Genomic DNA, 14,848 nt, shown 5'->3' with positions numbered 1-14,848 from the left:
AGAAAAGAAAAGAAAAACAGTGGAACAATGAGGTGGTCCAAAGCATCTGTTTTCCTTCTATCAGAAACAAAAATTCCCCAGCCAGAGGCCTAAACAACAAGAAGTCTATCTTCTTTTCACTTGGGGGAAAAACGAAAGCCCAGAGTTGCCTTCTGGGCTGCAAGGGCAGCTCACCCAGGCCGGTGAGTCCCAGGATCCTTCTAGTTTTTCATTCTGCCGTTCTCGAGATGGCAGCCCGAGGACCACAAAGAGGGGAAAACGCAAGGGACGAAGAACCTGTGACTTCCATCTACATCTCAGTGGCCGCCACAGAGCCATGGCCACTCCTAGCAGCAACAGATGCTGGGATCTGTACGTTTTTAAGTCTGTCAAAAGACAGAAGCTTTGTCTCATGATAACTGATGTTTCTTATTTTATTTTAGTTTAGTTTATTTTTTGTTCCAGTTTTTATCGAAATTCCAGGTAACATAAGGTATTATATCAGTTTCAGGAGAATTCAGTGATCCATCACTTCCATAGAACACCCAGTGCTCATCACAACAAGTGCCCTTCTTAACACTCATCGCCCATCTAGCCCATGCCCCACCCACCTCCCCTCCATCAGCCCTCAGTTTGTTCTCTGTCGTGAAGAGTGTTTTATGGTTGCCTCTCTTCTCTTCCCCCCAGGTTCATTTGTTTTCTTTCTTAAATTCCACATATGAGTGAAATCATATGGTATTTGTCTTTCCCTGACTGACTTATTTCACTTAGCATCATACATTCTAGGTCCATCCATGTGGTTGCAAATGGCAAGATGTCATTCCTTTTGATGGCTGAGTAATATTCCATTATGTATCTAGATAGATAGATAGATAGATAGATAGATAGATAGATAGATAGACAGATATATATATATATATATATATTCCATTATATATATATTTCTTTCTATTTAAAATTAATAAATATGTATACATATATATACCACATCTTTATCCGTTCATCAGCCAATGGACTTTTGGGCTCCCTCCCTAGTTTGGCTATTGTTGATGATACTACTATAAACACTGGGGTGCATGTGACCCTTCAAATCTGTCTTTTTGTAGCCTTTGGGTAAATAGCCAGTAGTGCAATTGCTGGATCATAGGGTAGTTCTATTTTTAACTTTTTAAGGAATCTCCACACGTACTTCAGAGCGGCTGCACCAGTTTGCACGCCCACCAACAGTGCAAGACGGTTCCCCTTTCTCCACATCCTCGCCAACATGTGTTGTTTCCTTGTTTTTAATTTTATTCATTCTGGCAGGTCATGATAAGTGATATTTCTTCATAGATTTTTAACCTATGGTGATAACACTTACTCACGTTCATATATTTGTTTGAAATGCCAAATGTGACTCTGGCACAGAGCCAGCTGTAGTGGGTACAGTGGTGAAGTGACAAGGTGCTCGTCCTCACATGGGTCACTTGGGGTGCTCACATGTGCAAAGCGCATAATATGTGTTACTCCTTTTAGTTCTCATAACAGCACTGGGAAGTAAGTACTGTCATCCCGATCTTATGGGCAGGTAAACAGAGGTTCTGAGAGGCTAATAATCTATTCAAGGGTCCATACTTATATAACATGGCCAGAATCCAAACTCATGTTGGTCTCCTCCAAAGCTTTGGCTCTTAACAATTATTCCACACCAGCGGTTTCCATCACTGGCTGCATCCAATGCCTGGGACCTATCCCTCAGATTCCGATTTAATTGGTTGGAGGTGAAGCACAGACATCAGTAAGACTGTATTTTATTTAAAGCGCACAACAACTGGAGATGGAGGTATTTTTCTCTCTACTTAAAATTAGGTAAACTAAGATCCGGAGAGGTGGATTCACTTGCCCAAAGTTACACAGCAAGTTCACAGTGGAGCTGGGATGTGGGTCCACATCTCCTCACCTTCTCCAAAGAGCTGTCTTTGGCTCCAGAAAAGGGTGACTTCCATAAAGTTGTGAGGCACACCGGCCAACCCCTCTGCTCCAGCCAGCCCAGAATCCTCCCTGGGAATGTGTGTGCCTGAGGGGCAGGGCACCACGTGGGAGCTGGGTGATAAACAGGTCAGGTTAGGCCAGGATGTGCGGCGGAAGCCCAGCCTGCTGAAGGCAGAGGTGTGGCTGGGCCAGGGTGAGGGCCGGACGTGGGGAATGCACTTTTTCCCCAGCACAACAAGCTGTGGGCTTCCTCCACCCTAGCTGAGCCCTGCCTGATATGTCAGGCCCAGAATGGGTCACTAGCCGGGGACTGGAGGGCTGGCAGGCAGGCAGGCAGGAGCCCAGGGCCAGTCCCCAGAGGAAGTCACATGGCAGGGGTCACAGGCCTGACCCAGGAATGGTGAAGGGAGGGAGATATTTCAGGCCTGAGAGGAAGGGCCCAACCCACGAGATGAATCACCCGGGACAGATTATCCTGAGGAAGACCTTGGGGGTGGAATTGTGATAAGCACCGTCCTCCCAAGGTGACCAGGAGCCTGTGGTCAGCTGGCCAGTGATCAGCCAGGCCCCGTGTGGCTGGAGCACTCGTGTATCTAAGAAGGCCCACTAGCTCCAGATGCATTGCCAAAGTGACCTCTCAGAGACCTTATACCGTGAGGAGGAGCATCTCTACCTTCAGGATGAGAAAACAGAGCCTCAGAGCTAAGCTGCTCACTCAAGGTCACACGCCGAGATGGGATTTGAAATGGGAGCCTGCCAACTGGCCTCTCCAAAGCAGGGAGCTCAGATGGCGACCGTCTTCCCTCTCCACATGCTCCCTGTGTGGACCCAGAGTCTCACCAGCAAAACCACCAGGCTCTAGACGTATAACGGCAAGCCAGGCCTCGGGTCTTATGCTTGCTTCTGGATGAGGCGCTTGACTTGCCCAAACTGCTGAAGGTACAGACGGGAAGGATGGATCTCAGAAAGGGCAGAGGGCTTGCCCAGGATTCCGGAGTAAGTCCGTCAGAGGCCGACTCAATCTGACTTCTGCCTCCCAGCCCATGGGTCTGTGCACTGCACTAGTATTTGGATCCTCAACAGACTCTGCTCCGATGAAGCCAGACATGGTTGGTAGCTGGGGAGCTCCTTAGAAGCAGAAGAACGACTCCTACCTCTGCCAGGAGGCCCTGCTTGATCTGGAGGGGACCTGGGCATCTGTATTTATAACCAAGTCATTCTGATGGATGAAGAAGTTTGAGAAACACTGGCACAGATGACCTTTAAGATTCTTGCTGGTCCTAAAGGCTGGGTTCCAATATATGTCATGACCATTGTCATCGTCATCATCATCATCATCAAATACCTGTCATATGTTGAGTGCATGATATATGCCAGATACTCTGATAAATGCTTTACGTACATGACTTCATGTGACTCAGAGGTAGCACCATTATCCTCCCCGTTTTACAGAGGAGGTAGCTGAGGCTGAGAGAGGCTAATTATTTTCCTAAGATCACAAAGCAAGTGGCTGAGCCGAGGCTCAAGGCTGGGTCTGCCCCAGCAGCCTCAGCGGCCTTTCACATCTGACTCTTCCCCTAACCGGCCATGTCTTGGGAGCCTCTAGTACCTGCTTTTGGATTCAGTCTCGCCATCTATGGGACGGACAGTCTCTTTGCACTCTTCGGGCTCTGCCTCAAATTTGCAAACTGGCCTTTGGGTTTGCCGCCCAGCCGAGCAGCTAACGGGACTCTGGCAGCAGGAGGAGTGAGGTGCTGCTTTTCCAGCCTGCATGCCCATGTTCCAGCTCCTCCCAGTCGGGGTGCTTCAGCCCTATTCATCCTGGCCCCCCTGTGTTAAGCACTGAATCACTGGCCTGGGGTGAATGGACTTAGTGCGTAGCAGTGGGAGGGCTGGGATGGAGATGAAACCAGAGTAGAGGCCCCTGTTGTTAGCAGGGTGGGGAGACATGGAGACAGAAAGGAAATTGACGGTTAACTTTTATTAAGCACTCTCTGGGTGCCAGACACTCAGCGAGTTGCTGGACAACCAACTGAACCTCTCAACATCTCAGTTTTCTCTTCTGGAGAATGAGGTGGTTACGAGGGCTAAATGACACCCATTCGATTATTCATTTACCCAACAATCATCCATCGAGGGCCGATTATTTGCCAGCCATCTTTCTCGGAAATGCAGCAGCGAAGTGACAATTACCTCCCTCCTAGGGCTAACAGGGCAGCCAGGAAAACAGGTAGAAATGAGTCAGCAAAGAAATACATCCTGTAAAATTGGAGAGTGGCAAGAAATGCTAGGAAGCTAAATAAAGCCAGGGTAAGATGTGTGTGGAGTGCTGAGAAGGGACAGGATGAATGGGCAGGGGCTGCTCGCATGAAGTAAGGGACCACTGATAAAACTACCTGGGAGAAGAGTGTTTCCAGGGGGCAAAGAAATGGAGCCTGGCACATGGCGGGTGCTCAGTAAATGGTGAATGCCGTCAGAGCTCAGAGGGAGGGACCCTGTCCTTACTGTACCAGGTGGGCGGTCTCTGTGTTGGGGCTGCTTCCTGGCCATGGGAATGTGGCCTGTGAGCGCCCCCCTTCTCGTCCCACTTGCCCCCATCCCGGGAGAGCAGGCCTGGAGGTGGGCAGCCCCAAGCAGGTGGAGGAGGCGGAGCTTCCGTGGGAAAGGCTGCAGCACACTCACCAGCCTGACGCACAGCGGGAGCCCCCCCAAGTGGAGCCAGGGTGACAGTCACGAGGGGGCTGGACACGGGGCAGCTACAAGACAACAGAGGCCCGCCTCACTCTCGAACACCCACACTGGGTCACCGCCCTGCTCAGACACAGGGGACGTGGGCGGTTTCCCACATCTACAGAATGAAGTCTGCAGGCTTCTGCAACCTTCTTGCCGGCTCCTCCACCTCTCCCCCCGACCCGGGGCTCCACAGGGGCTGGTCGGCCCTGGGTCCCGGGAGCTTTGCTGGAGCGCGGCCTCTGTGCACCCTCTTCTGGAAGTGCTCGCGCCAGGTGAGGGGGGCACACCAGCACACAGGCGAAGGTGATACAGCAAGCTGGCTGCTGTGATGGGGGCCAGCGCGGGGCCCATGAAGAATAATGGTCCTGGTGGAGGAATGTGCCAGGGATGGCTTCTGGAGGAGGGGACTGCATCTCAAAGCGTGTCATTCGGTTCTCAGCGGAGAGGTCTGCTCTGGCCGCACTAGCTGAGAGGCCCCACCAAGCCACTTTCTCTCACACTCCTTATTAGGAGTGCACTGTGGGGGCACCTGCGAGGCTCGGTCGGTTGAGCATCTGACTTGGCTCAGGTCATGTTCTCATGGTTCGTGAATTCGAGCCCCGCATTGGGCTCTGTGCTGACAGCTCGGAGCCTGGAGCCTGCTTCAGATTCTGTCTCTGTCTCTCTCTCTGCTCCTCCCCTGCTCGCGCACTCTCTGTCTCTCTCTCAAATGTAAATAAACATTAAAAAAAAAAAAAAGACTGCGCTATGGTGGTGAACAGGACCCTACACTGGCCCCTAACCTCGTGGAAACCCCTCCCTCCCCAGCATGAGGAGACAGACAAGAAAGAAACAGTGAGAATAAAAGCAGGGTCCATGAAGAGGCCAGTGCTGTGAAGGGAGGAGATAGGTGAAGGGAGGGCAGGCAGCTGAAGGTGAGGCTACTTTAGAGTGGGTCTGGGAAGGTGAAGAGTGACATTTCAGGGACTTTCTCAAAGCCACACAGGGTAGTGACAAAACAGAGGGGAGAACCTCATTCTCTTGGCTTCCATAGAAGAGCTGCCTCATGCCCCATGGTGCCAGTATTCCCTCATGCTAAAAAACCCACACACTTTTCCAACAGCCTTTCCCAGATGCCGATCACTGGGGGCCTGCTTCACGGGAATCGCTGCTGTTTCCAGTTGCTCCCAACAGCTCCAGGCTTTTTCTCTGGTTTCTGTTGCTGAGGTTTTCTTAGAAGCACAAACAAAGAAACAAAAGAAACAAATACGAATGGGAAGACTCTACTATCCCAACCCTGGGAATCCGATGATGGAGACTGTTTTAAACGTGGACATCCTATCTGGATCGGTGGTGGCACCAAGCAGTGGTTGTGGCCTTTCCGTTAGTTTAATGTTACAGTTGCACACGTGGTACTCGCTGTGTTCCAGGCAGCATCATAAGCACTTGACGTGTAGCGTCTCAAACCTCACAACAACCCTACAAGGCAGAAACTGTTATAATCCCCAGTTTACAGATGAGGGAACTGAAGCAAGGAGAATTTAAGTAACTTGCCTAAGGTCATGGAGATAACAGAGTGGAGCCAGATTTGAACCAGTCCAGAACTAGCAGTGCTCCATGCATGTTCCTAATAATGCGGTCCTGGGGACCCAAGCAGCCTCTCCTTCCGCATCCAGCAGGGGGAGCCAAAGGCCAAGGCCCTCTGTGCCCCTGCCCCAGGCATGCTTGGCAGGCTAAAAAAGGAGCAGCGTCTGCTGTAGAGACACCCTTTTCCCTTGATCCAAGCAGAAAGCGCCAAATGGGGAGAAAACCTCTTGGTTAGCATAGCTCTGTCAAAGAAGAACTTTCTGCAGTAGGTCTCACTGAGTCATGAAGCAGTTAGTCACAGCTGGTCTGGGGTCTTGCAATGAATCAGATACAGTTCCCTCTGGGGAAGGTGTCAGTCAAATGAAAGATTTTTAGCCTCAGTGAAAGCCCAACAACTCTTAGAATACATTTTTTAAGAAACTGCCCTGGATTTTGCAGCTATTAAGTGGCAGAGCTGGAATTCAGACCCAGGCCTTCTCGATCCCAAAGTCTGTGGTCTTTTTTATCAAGCCATGGTCCTCAATCAATGCTGGGGATACAGAGATGCAGGAGAGAGGGTCCTGTCTGCTAAGATCTCAGGTTCTAATGGAAAAGGGAGGCACGTGAGCCCAGCCATCCTTCTGGGAGGAAGGACTCTGCCAGGATCAGCTCAGGGGCCATGGAGCACAAAGAGAAAAAATGTGTTTACTGCTGTATCCCATACCCAGCATGGGGCCTGGCACACTTTAATCTTCAGTGAATGTTTGGTGGATGGATGGATGGATGGATGGATGGATGAATGAGAAAGAGACTAAGTGCCCAGGACAGAGGCAAAGTTAACCAGGGAAGGCTCTTCAGATGAGTTCACTTTGGGAGGGCCTTGAAGGATGAGAGGAATCAGCCAGGTTGGAAAAGGAGGGGGAAAGGCATTCCAGACATATGAAAGGGGATAACAGGATGGAGTAACAATCTCAACTTTTTTTTTTTTATTACAACCTACGATACACACACACACACACACACACACACACACACACACACAATCGGAGCCTTATTATGTACAGTGCCCTATTATTTTCTGGTCTGTTTCCATTTTGTAAACATTAGTGGCAACCTGCTAATTTTTTGTGATACGGTCACGGGATTTGGGAAAAGTAGGGGCTGGAAAGGTGATTTTCAGTCAGACTGTAAAGATCTTTGGATGTTCGAGTTGAGTTTGGACCCTTTTCAGTCCTTGCTTCTCCTACAAGCTCTGATCCTGAAAACTACTTGCTCCTTCTCTAGCTCTTTGAGTAATTTCCTGCCCACTCCGGCAGTCTTCTTCACTTGCTTCTGGCTGCTTTTCTCCCTACGCTCCCGCCCAGTTGGTTCTTTAAATCGTGCTGAACTGGGGCTCTGTGCTGGGCTGTCCTCACTCAGCCTTCTTGGCCTCTCTGACGTCTCACCCATGCCTTGGTTTGAAGGACTGCCCACATCCAACTCTGGAGACCATCACTCTCAAAAGTCCACACACTCCCTCCTGAGTGCCCAGCACACTCACTCAACTGCCCCTTCAGTGACCTACAGGCACATCAAACTCAGCATCTCCAAAACCAAGGTCATCACCTGTTTCTCCCTGTCCCATCTCTGTGTTGTCCTCACCAGCCACAGTGCCTCCAGGGCAGAATCTTGTCCTTGGAGATGCATCATTCTGTCTATTCTGCCTTCAGACCAGCTCTCAAATCCATCCGCTTGTCTCCTTACCATCTGCCACCACCCTTGTGTGGGCTGGACCTCTTCTGCCCTGCATGTCTGTGACACCTCCTGTCCCCATGCCCTGCCCCCTTCTCTCAATACCGCATAACAGCTGCCATGAACCTTCTGAAGCATAAATCTGACCGTATGACACCCCTGCTTCCCTTTATGATAAAGCCCAAACTTATTAATATACCCTATGTCCCCAGACTCCCTCTCTACCCCCATTCCCTCTGATGCTCCATTCATTCACCAGACCTTAGTGAGCCCTGCTTCCTCTGGCTTCAAAAACTCTGCCCGGTGAACCCCAAATCATTCTTTCTGGATCCCCGTTTAGGAACACTTCCTCCAGGAAGCCTTCCCTGACCCACCCATTTGGAGCCCTCTTCTCTGTGTTCCCACAGTCCTTGCATTCCCCATCTTGATGCCTAATACCTTTTTTTTTTTCCTATTGCAGTGGCCCACGTCTCTCTTTTCCATTAGATGGGAGGCATAATTGAAGGATTAAGAGCAGATGCTGAAGTCAAAACTCCGTAAATTCAAATCCCAATTCTGCCACGTGGTAGCTGTGGAGTTTGGGATTTTATTTCATCCCTCCATGACTCATTTTACCCATACTATAAAATGATGATAATTATGATTATAACAAAAATATTAACAAATAAGAATAGTACCTACCTCATAGTATTATAAGAGGATTAAATGAGTCAATGTGGGGGCGCCTGGGTGGCTCAGTCGCTTGAGCGTCCGACTTCGGCTCAGGTCACGATCTCGCGGTCCGTGAGTTTGAGCCCCGCGTCGGGCTCTGGGCTGATGGCTCAGAGCCTGGAGCCTGCTTCCGATTCTGTGTCTCCCTCTCTCTCTGTCCCTCCCCCGTTCATGCTCTGTCTCTCTCTCTGTCTCAAAAATAAATAAACGTTAAAAAAAATTAAAAAAATAAATGAGTCAATGTGCTACAGTTCTTGGTGACAGTGCTTGGTACATAGTAAGTGCCACCAGTATGACTGATAATCAAATCAGCCCTCAGAAGAGTTGCTCCAGGAGGGCAGACACTGGATTCATTTGATCCACTTCTATGTCCGCAGCACTTACCCCAACATCCTGATCATGAGTGTCCCCCAACACTTGTGACACGAGTGAATCTTTTGTCTAAGAGAATGACAATGCATATAGAAAAGAAAGGACACATTTAGGTGATGCTTTGGAGGAAGACTGCTCAGAGCTCATTACTGACTGCATCTGAGGGTAGGAGAGGAGGAGGAGGAGTACAGGAGGAAAAACATGGCCAGGACAGATTCTGTGACTTTCCTCCCGAGCCCTTAGCTACTCCAATCCCCCTCCCCCACTATCACTCATGACTGCCTTCATCCATCCAGGACTCCAGCCATCCTAGGGGCTCACTGTTCATCCCTCTCTCCACTCTGTCCCTTCCCTGCCCCTCTCTCGGCCAGGCCCTTCCAAGTCCTGTCAGACCTTCTTGTGGCCCAGGCCCAGCATCCTCCATTCTCCCTGCACACTCCCCTTCCACCTTAGTTGTTTCAGTTACAATTGCTGTGTAACAAGCACCCTACCCCAAAGAATGGCATAAAACAATCATTTTATTCTACTCCCAAATTATGGGGCTTGGGGATTTAGACAGGGCACATCAGGGATGGCCACAGAAGCCCCTGTCCACGGTGCCTCAGCCAGAAAGACTCAAAGGCAGGGATGACTTGGTGGCTGCAGGTTGGAATCATCCACATGTCTGGCACCTGGGCTGGGAGGACTCCGACGCTGAACACAGCTGGGACTGTGGACTAGAACACCCACATGTGGCCTCTGTCGATGCCTGAGCTTCCTCACATCATGGCAGCCTCCAGACCCCTTCCATGGTGGCTCAGGGCTCCGGCAGGAGTGTTCCAGCCAACAAGCAGAAGCTACACTGCCTCTTATGACCTAGTCTGTGGCAAGTCTTGTGGCATCACTTCTGCCACACATACGGCCACCCAGATTTAAGCAGGGAGAGCAGACAGCCCACCTCTCAATGGGAGGCACATGGAATAATTGTGTGGTCGTGTTTTTTTTTTTTTTTCAACGTTTATTTATCTTTGGGACAGAGAGAGACAGAGCATGAACGGGGGAGGGGCAGAGAGAGAGGGAGACACAGAATCGGAAACAGGCTCCAGGCTCTGAGCCATCAGCCCAGAGCCTGACGCGGGGCTCGAACTCACGGAGCGCGAGATCGTGACCTGGCTGAAGTCGGACGCTTAACCGACTGCGCCACCCAGGCGCCCCTGTGTGCTCGTGTTTTAAAACCACCAGTGTCTCATACCTGGACCATGGGGTTGTCTTCTCTCCGGTCTGCCTGGCTTCACTTTGCCCAGCCCTACCCTTCCCCCACTAGTGGATTTTCCACAGGGCAGCCAAGGGGAGCTTTTGAACACACAAATGAGATGAGTCATCCTTCTTCATATCCCTCCAATGTCTTCCCACTGAACTTCCCCTTAAAATCTAAGCTCCTTGACATGCCTACACAGCTCTGTGGGATCTGTGTACCCCCATCTCCTCCCTTCCATCCCACTGGCCTTCTTTCTCTTTCTTGAGCAGAGCCCCACTTCCCCTCCTGGTGCTCATGCCCACCTCCAACCTTCTGCACTGCTGTCCTCCTTCTTGAAGTGCTGGGACCCCAGATCCTGCCTCCTTCAGCTCTCAACTCAAACACCACCTGCTCAGATCTCAAATAATCCCTAGGCACCCAGTGTTGTCTCCCTCATCATTCTGTTTTATATTATCTTCACATCACAGGAAGCTGTGATGTCTGAAATTATGTGTTTACCTCTCTCTGGTCTGTCTCCCTCACTAGCTCCAAGAAAGAAGGTCCCTTGTCCTTCGTGTTCCTTGTATCTACGAGCCTGCCATGATGCCTGGCATAGACATTTGCGGAATGTGAATGAATGCATGAACAGCGGTTTTCAGGGAAGATTTAGAAAAGCAATTCTGAACGATAGGCAGGTCTGGCGTGGTGGTGGTTAGAGTGGGGGGTGGGGGGCTGTGTTTCCAATCTGCCTCTCCCACTCACTAGCTGCTGACTTTGGGAAAATACCTTCGCGTCTCCGAGCCTCAATTTCTTCAGCTGAAACGTGAGTCCACCAGCCCCTAGCTCAACTGGACTCTGGGGTGTACATCATAGGAAGGGATCAGCATTTCTACTCAGCTGGAAGGCTCCGAGCACCCAGTTTCAGGGAACTAGGAGGAGCTAACAGCGCCCACCGCGCCCGCCAGGTGTCGCCGCGAGCGCGTGCTGAGCGGCCAGCGGAGCCTGGCGCCCTCGGGCGGCTCCGGAGGCCCACGCCCGGGTCTCGTGCCCGGCATCCTGGCCTCCGCCCGACTCCGACAGTCCGCTAGGAGCGGCATTCCAGAAGAAGCTGCCCTACCTGGGCACCCACCCGCCGCACCCTCTCTAATAGACAGGGGTCGGGGAGGAATATGCTGAATCAGTTATCCCCGCTCCGCGGAAGGGGGCGCCCTCCCGTGAAGCTGGGCTCGGAAGCCTGGGGAAAGGGGGAACCGGGGTGCCACCTAACACCCCGCCCCCCAGCTCTGAGCGTTCCACCGGGCGGGGAGGACGAGGAGGCGAGCCAGGGTGCGGGGGTTTTCGGTCGCGCCTCGATCCTCTCAACCCGAGGGGCAGTCCCAGGGCGCCAGCTCGACCTGCAACTTGCGAAGTAGCGACGCGTGGGGGTCGAACTGACTTCCACAGCCCCCTGCCCGGCTCGGCGCCCCGGAGCCGGGAGGGGGCGCCGCGGGAGCGCTTGGGGCAAGGCGTGAGCGCGCGCTTGGAGCTGGCGGCCCTGTCCCGCGGGCTCTGGGGTGCGGGGCGGGCGCTCCGGGGAGGCGGGCGGGGAAGGGGGTGGGGGAGGGACAGGAGAAAGGAGGGAGGGAGGGAGGGGCGGGGGCGGGCGGCAGCAGCGCCCCCGCACTCCCCGCGCCTCACACACTTGCACCGGCCGCTCGCGCGCAGCCCGGCGTCGCCCCGCGCTGCGCTCGCTCCTCCCTCCCTCCTCCCGCTCCGTGGCTCCCGCGCTCCCGGCGAGGCTCAGGCGCCGAGCGCGCGGACGGGCGCACGGACAGACGGCCCCGGGGACGCCTCGGCCCGCGCCTCCCGGGCGGGCTATGTTGATAGCCCCGCCGGGGCCGGCCCGCGGGATCAGCACTGCCCGGCCCGCGGCCCCGGCGGCCAGCGGGGACTATGAACCGGAAAGCGCGGCGCTGCCTGGGCCACCTCTTTCTCAGCCTGGGCATGGTCTACCTCCGGATCGGGTAAGGGCCGCTCGCATCTCCTGCACACCGTCCCGGCAAAGTTGGTGTGGCCTGGGGAGGGGGTCGGCCGCCGGCCACCAACTTCTTCGGCCCCTCGGGGAGGCTGGGTGGGCGCGGTGTGGGAGCCGTGGGCGCACAAAGGCCCCCCGCAGGCGGGCGCCCCAGGGGCGCGCACAGCTCTAGAGACTCGGGCAGAGGTTCGGCCATCCTGAGGATGTCTGAGTCTGGAAGCCCCAAGAACCAGAGACAACCAGCAGGGACGGTCCGGCCTGGGGGACTCTGAAGAGAGCTATAGCTGCTGCAAAGGGTCAGCCCCTCCTAGGGACACTTCTGACCCAGGCATAGGAACAGCAGGTCCTTCAGGAGCTCTGGAGCCGGGAGCCGGAACGACAGCAGCTCCCAAGGAACTCAGCCCCCGGAGCCCGAGAAGAACTCTGTACACAGAGGCGCGGGCACAGCCACTCCTGGAGTCAGGGCAGTCCCGGGGTGGCAGGTGGGGCTAGTCCGTGCAACAGGGAACAGGTACCTAAAGGGAGGGACCTTCGATGGCAAAAGCACAAACCGCTGCTCAGAGCCCTGACACCACCCGATTTCCGAGGACCCTCGTACTCCCGGAGCCCTCTCCTAGGCCAAGGGGACAGCTCCTCCCATCCCCACGAACACACACAAAGGTAGGACGAGAGATGGCCCTAGACACCCAGAGAGACAAGCTCGCAGAGCCAGCGCCAGAGAGACGCGGGCCACCCCGCCCCCTAAAACTGGGCACCCGAGTCCGCTGGCGCGCCTGCGGAGCAGCCCTCCCCGCTTCACTCCAGCATTTCTGTGGAGGTGGGGCCTGGGGCGGCGCTCTGGCTGCAAAGTGGGAGGGGGTGGCTCGGGACGCGTCTCGGAGCTGCAATTGCAGGGCCAGTCACCCTTTGTACTTCGGAGATAATGCGTGTGAAGCACAGAGGGGCGGGAGTGGGGGGCTTTAGGGATTGGTAGAGGTTCTGACGCTAAAGGAAGGGCCACCTTGGCAGGTTTCACACAACCTGCTTTCCCACCTCCAGCGGTGACCACCGCCGCCCCCCCTCCCCCCCAGCGTTCCCGACCGCTCGGCTTGGGGAGGGGGCAGACTGCGGGGGTTGCGGCGAGGGGGTGTGTGTGGCAGAGCCTTTGTGTTTTGCCACAACCACTCCTCCCCTCTCCCCACCCCGCGTCTCCGGAGCGAGCGGGCATTTCGCAAGTTGAACAGCCGCCGGTGGGAGCAGGTGCGCACAGAGCGGACGAGGCGGCCGCCAGCCGCTACCGCGGACCGAGAGGCGACCGCAGGCGGAGAGGCGGCTGCGGGGCTCGCGCTCTGTCTGCCTGCGGGTGTGTTTTAAGTGTTATTGATTCATCCGCGTCTGGGTGGCTTTTCTTTTTCTCCCTGCTTTAATCTTCATCTTGGCCCGCGCCCCGCCGCCCCGCGCGCATCCAGCATCCAGGAAGCCGGTCGGGCTGATTGGCGCTGGCCGCGTGAGGCTTTATCTTCTTTTTAATTAGAAACGGGGCGGAGGGACCAGGGAAGGGAGAGAGAAAGGGAAAACAACAGAAAATAACCTCCCCTAGCTGCCCCGCCCGCCGGACCTCCCGCCTGCCGGGAGACCTCACTGGCCCCGAGGGGGCCCAGCTGCCCTGGAGGGAGGGAGGGAGCTAGGAGGGCGCTGGCCTTCAGCACCGACGTCGCCCTTTGGGGCAGGGAGAGGTCCAGGTCAGGAGAAGAAGTTGCAGGGTGAATTTGGCCTGGCCCCACTGCTCCCTGAGCCTCGGGTTATCCATCTGTAAAATGGATATGAGGAGTAAAGTCCCAAGGTCCTTCAGAAGCCTTCCAGCTCCCAGGATGTGACTGGTTCCTCCCTGCTCAGGACTGATGCTAGGGCAAGTGTCTCAAGCACTATCCCCTTGTGACAGCAAATCCAATAATAATCAAAACCACGAGAGCAGCATACTTACCGAGTACATACTATGTGCCTGGCACTTTCTATGTTTTAATTTTCACAGCCACTCTGACAGATGAGGACTAATTATCAATATCCTCATTTTAGTGATGGAGAAGCGGAAGTACAGAGAGGGGATGTAACTTGCCCAAGGCCACAGAGCTAGTAGGTGAAGGAAGCTTGGATGGCACCCTAGGCCTGACCTCTTAGCTGCTAGATTATCGTTCCTATGAATTTTTGACCCTAATATATCATTACACTCTGCTGGTGTAGGAATTCTCTGGGGGTCACAGGTGTTCACAGGTTCCTCCTGACTTGGGGCCAAAACGTCTCCACTTGCCACCTCTTCCTCAAACATCTCAAATAGTCTGGCTCTAGGTGTCTTAGACTCTCTCTTAGTGCCTCGGGTGAATGAATGAGAGCTCTACTGAGTCTCCTATTTCAGATCTGTGACCCACTGGCCCCCAGATCTCAATCTCTGTGAGCCTCAGTTTTCAGATACGCGAAATGGATATGGTGATTCCTGGCGGCCAGGGCTGTTTAGGAAGGTCCCAGGTATCTAATGTTTGCAGCAGCACCGGCCACACTGCCTTGGCATATGGTAGGGATGTTGCCAAAGTTCACTCCTT

At 53.8% G+C, this 14,848-nt stretch overlaps 1 protein-coding gene across 1 annotated transcript in view; it reads left to right on the top strand.

Moving 5' to 3' along the window:
- Positions 1-11,900: 11,900 nt before the first annotated feature.
- Positions 11,901-14,848, top strand: part of WNT7A (Wnt family member 7A) — a 64,326-nt gene continuing 61,378 nt past the window's right edge. The window contains exon 1 of the mRNA XM_086697324.1: positions 11,901-12,261. Coding sequence (XP_086553450.1) covers positions 12,191-12,261 — 71 coding nt within the window. The 5' untranslated portion in view covers positions 11,901-12,190. The remainder of the gene's footprint in view (positions 12,262-14,848) is intronic.

This window comes from Puma concolor, chromosome A2, assembly GCF_028749965.1.
Source record: "Puma concolor isolate L17-30 chromosome A2, mPumCon1.1.hap2, whole genome shotgun sequence".
Taxonomy (NCBI): domain Eukaryota; kingdom Metazoa; phylum Chordata; class Mammalia; order Carnivora; family Felidae; genus Puma; species Puma concolor.
The sequence above is the reverse complement of the archived record's forward strand: the minus strand, read 5'-3'. Positions and strand labels throughout refer to the sequence as shown.